Genomic DNA, 4202 nt, shown 5'->3' with positions numbered 1-4202 from the left:
TCCTCCAAGCCCATAATGTCACACACAGGACTCTGCATCAGCCAGCCGTCCACTGCCCACCCCTCTATAGATGCCTAAATCCAGGGCAATTATCCAGACACAACTAAAGTTCCATCCCTTCCATGAAGCCTTCTCCGCCCTCTGGTGGAAGGCCACTTCTTCCCCTCATGGGGTTCTGAGCTTTCCTTTCTTTTTCCACTAGGAGCTAAGTGCTACAATTACCTGTCCACATACTACTCTACCTGCCCCTGTGAGACCAGGGCAGCTCAGAAACAAAGGCCATTAAAACCAACTAAATCTATTTCTCATTATAAAGTGAGGTATGCTGATTGATTATGAAAGAATAAAATAATAAAGTATGGAAAATAAAAAAAAGCATATAATCTGGCTGAGAAGGTAGAGACCTTTCCACACTACTGAAATTACATTTTGAAAAGAATAAGGAAAAACCTGCTTCAGTATGGCATGATTTATGTAAATATAGTATAAGATCCTTAAAATGGTTCAACGAATTGGGAAAACAAAACTTCATTTTGGCAAAGGCCTTTGAACAGAAACTTTAGCATATTTATCAATAATTTCTTTCAGATTAAACAACTGACAACAACCCACTTTTCAGCCAGTGATGTTGTAAATGTTTTAAAACAAAATTAGTTCGCAAATTTGTGGGTTGACCAAGAAGGTAATATAGTCTCACTAAATAAAATGAGAAAAATTCAGAAAAAGAAAAAACATAAGAAAATTAATCACCCATGGATCTATCACACAAATATAGCACTATTCATTCTTTAAGCCATGTATTTCCAAGCCTTTTTATTTTTTCCATGTCTAGGGTTGGCATGGAAAAAAATATATATATATATACATTTGTACAATTCTGCAAATTTTATAGAATTTGTATAATGTTGTATCTTGCTTTTTTTTAATGAATAATGTTATAAACATATTTGTGCCACTACATTCATTTAAAGGACTTAATAATACATCATCTAGTGGATATACCATAATTTGATCATTCCCTGATACAGAAAAGTTTAGCTTTGCTTATTTTAGAATTAAAAATGATGCTAGATCAGGTATCTTTATGTTCGAAGGTGGCACCATATTTGGGTTGTTTCCACAGAACTCCTTACTAGAAATGGTTTTTCTTGGTTAATAGCTATAAATATTTCTAGGCACTTGACATATTGACACCCACCTCTGAAGTATTTTTATGATCCACAGCTAGTGTTTAACTCAGTTCCTTAGTCATTCTGTGACTAAGAGGTAGACAAATGACTGAAACGTGACTTCATGCTTTCGATTCCTCCAACTTTCATTCAGTTCTTGCCTCTGGGAGGAGGGAGGATTGTGACGCCCTCCACAGCATCAGCCCATCGACCTTATCCCTGTGGTTAGAGCGGCTGAGAAAGCAGAATTGCAGCTCTGTGGGAAGGAATGGGGCTGGAGAGTTCATGCATAGACCAAGTCTTATGAGAAGGGACCAGCTAAAAATAGGCTTGACATGCATTCCTCTTCACACTCACAGAAGAAACCATTTCCTCACGAAGCTGGAACCAGTCATGAGTTGGGAGCTGAGAGTTAGAGAATAGCTCCGAGATGCTATTCTTGGATATCCTGAGCCCCTGTGGTCACTACAGACCCTGAATTATGCAACACTCAGCATGACAGCATCACTATGCTTAAAAATTTCCCTCCTCACCCCCAGATTCTGTTTCCCCATCCGCCAGGGTTGCCTATAAAGAGAAGAAGAGATGGCTTCGAACTTCAGAAGGACGCAGGCAGCAGAGAGTGGCCAGTCCCTTCTTGGTTCTGCAGACACTCGAGCCCACATTCCATCACCTGCTCAGAACCATGAAGGTTTCTGCTGCTGCCCTTGCCATCCTCCTCTGCACCATGGCTCTCTGCAGCCAGGTCTTCTCTGCACCACGTGAGTCCATGTTGTTGTTGCGGCTATCACCACTCTCTGGCCACAGTTAGACCACATCGGTCTTTTCTTGTGGCCTAAGAGACCCCAAGAGAAAAGAGAGAACTTGTTAAAGGGTTGCAAAACATCTTGGTCTTTCTTTTCAAGGCTGTATTTTTCATCTGTATGAGGGGTCTTAGCCATCCTAATCTCCAGATACGAGAATCTAGGCAGAGGCAGGGGAATTACAATCCCTTGTACAGATAGAAAAGCAGGGTTCGAAACAAATTAGTTTGCAAGAGGCAGAATCCAGGGCTGGTCACTTCCCAGTGAGGTCTGTTATTCACCCTCCAGCTCACCTTAGATCTCCCAGGAGCTCTGTCCCTTGAATGTCTTACGAGAGATGTCCAAGGCTTCTCTTGGGTTGGGATGTGACTTCTTGAACCAGATGAAATTCTCTGAAGAGCGCTAAGAGAACAGTCCGTTCAGGTATCTGGATCACACAGAGAAACAGAGAACCCGCTCTGAAGAGTCCAGGGGAAAGAAGAATATAGACAGAAACAAAGACAGGCATTTCTCGGCAAAAATGCTCAAATGCTTTCCAGTCGCTTGGTCTGAGCAAACCTACCTTCCTCACCTGCCTGGGGATCAGAAGCTACCTGGCCTTTTCCTGTGAGCTGTGTCTCAGACCCATTCTCTTCCTTTCTCCACAGCTGGTGCTGACACGCCGACCGCCTGCTGCTTCAGGTACATCTCCCGGAAGATTCCACAGAACTTCATAGCTGACTACTTTGAGACCAGCAGCCAGTGCTCCAAGCCCGGTATCATGTAAGTGCCAGTCTTCCTGCTCATCTCTAGGGAGGTTGGGGGGGCCTGGGTGAGGCAGAGATGGGCCAGAAGGCCATTCCGGAAAGGGCCAGCCTTCCAGAGCCTATCAGGGATACAGGACCCAGGGCTCCAAGGTGTGACTTGACTTGGGGCTAGAGTGGGGTGGGTGTTACAGAGTCAGGAAGGGCTTCCCCAGCTCAGAGGAAAGGGACAGGAAGAAGGAGGCAGCAGGACCCTCTGAGGCCGCCTCTGTGAGTCACTGAGAGCAGCTCTCTAGACGGAGATAGGCAGGGGTTCCCGGAGAGAGCAAGCAGACCCTGAGCTGCCCAGGACAGAGAGGGATGAAGGGGCCATGGGGGGCCCAGGATTCCCCTGCTGAATTCCTCCCTTCTTCACAGCTTCCTAACCAAGAAAGGCCGGCAGGTCTGTGCTGACCCCAGCCAGGAGTGGGTCCAGAAATACGTCAGCGACCTGGAACTGAATGCCTGAGGGGCCCAGAAGCTTTGAGGCCCAGCGACCACGGTGGGCCCAGTGGGGATCAGGAACCCGAGCCTTGGGAATGTCCCTGTGGCCTCCACAGCTACCTCTCCTATGGACTGGCTGTTGCCAAACAGCCACACTATGGGACTCTTCTTAACTTAAACTTTAATTTATTTATAGTATTTAGTTTTATAATTTATTGTCAATTTCACAGCATGTTTGTGATTGCTTGTTCTGAGAGTTCCCCCTGTCCCCTCCTCTTCCCTCACACTGTGTTTGGTGACAACCAAGTGGCTGTCATCGGCCTGCTGTAGGCAGTCAGGGTACCAAAGCCACCAGACTGACAAATGTGAATCAGATGCTTTTGTTATTATATTTGAAATAATAAAGATGCTCTTTTAAAAGGTAAACCAGTATGGAGTTTGGTTTTGTTTTTCTGGTAAGTCAAAACCACTGGTTAAGAGGAATCATAGGCAAAGATTAGGAAGATGTGCAACGGAGGGAAATTGGGAGAGTCGGGGAGTAGGCACAGAGTCATCCACTTCACAGTGGGGGCACAGTGCTGGAACATTGAAACTACAAATATGTTACGAGTTAAATCATAATATGCATGCTCTAGGAGAATTCCTCTGCTTTAGGAGAATTTATTACTTGAATGGACACCGTTAAGCAGAGTATTCTGAAGTGCCTGTTCATGATGACTCAAGCTTTTAATAGCAATTACCTACATTTTTGAGGCTTACTTCTACTGAGTGCTTTTTATGCATTGTTCATTTATTTTTACCAATGCAATAGTACAGCTTAGGTACTATTAATATCTCCATTTGACAGAAAAGTATCCCAGGGCTCAGAAAGGTTAGGCAACTTGGCTGAGGTTACACAGCATGTAAACGGTACAACTGAGTTCCAAAACTGGGCTTTTATTGAACTACAGACCATGCTCTTAGCCACTGACCAAGTTATTTCCCAAAAGATGATTCACCCATAT

General features: G+C 44.5%; 1 protein-coding gene across 1 annotated transcript; it reads left to right on the top strand.

Moving 5' to 3' along the window:
• The first annotated feature begins 1499 nt into the window (after positions 1-1499).
• On the top strand, positions 1500-3624 carry CCL3L3 (C-C motif chemokine ligand 3 like 3). Its single transcript, XM_017539901.2, has 3 exons — positions 1500-1930; positions 2620-2734; positions 3133-3624. The coding sequence occupies exons 1-3, from the start codon at positions 1855-1857 to the stop codon at positions 3221-3223; spliced, it is 282 nt and encodes a 93-aa protein (XP_017395390.1). The 5' UTR covers positions 1500-1854; the 3' UTR covers positions 3224-3624.
• The last annotated feature ends 578 nt before the right edge of the window (positions 3625-4202 follow it).

Source organism: Cebus imitator, unplaced genomic scaffold (genome assembly GCF_001604975.1).
Source record: "Cebus imitator isolate Cc_AM_T3 unplaced genomic scaffold, Cebus_imitator-1.0 Scaffold121, whole genome shotgun sequence".
NCBI lineage: Eukaryota > Metazoa > Chordata > Mammalia > Primates > Cebidae > Cebus > Cebus imitator.
This window is presented reverse-complemented; position numbering and strand designations above follow the sequence as displayed.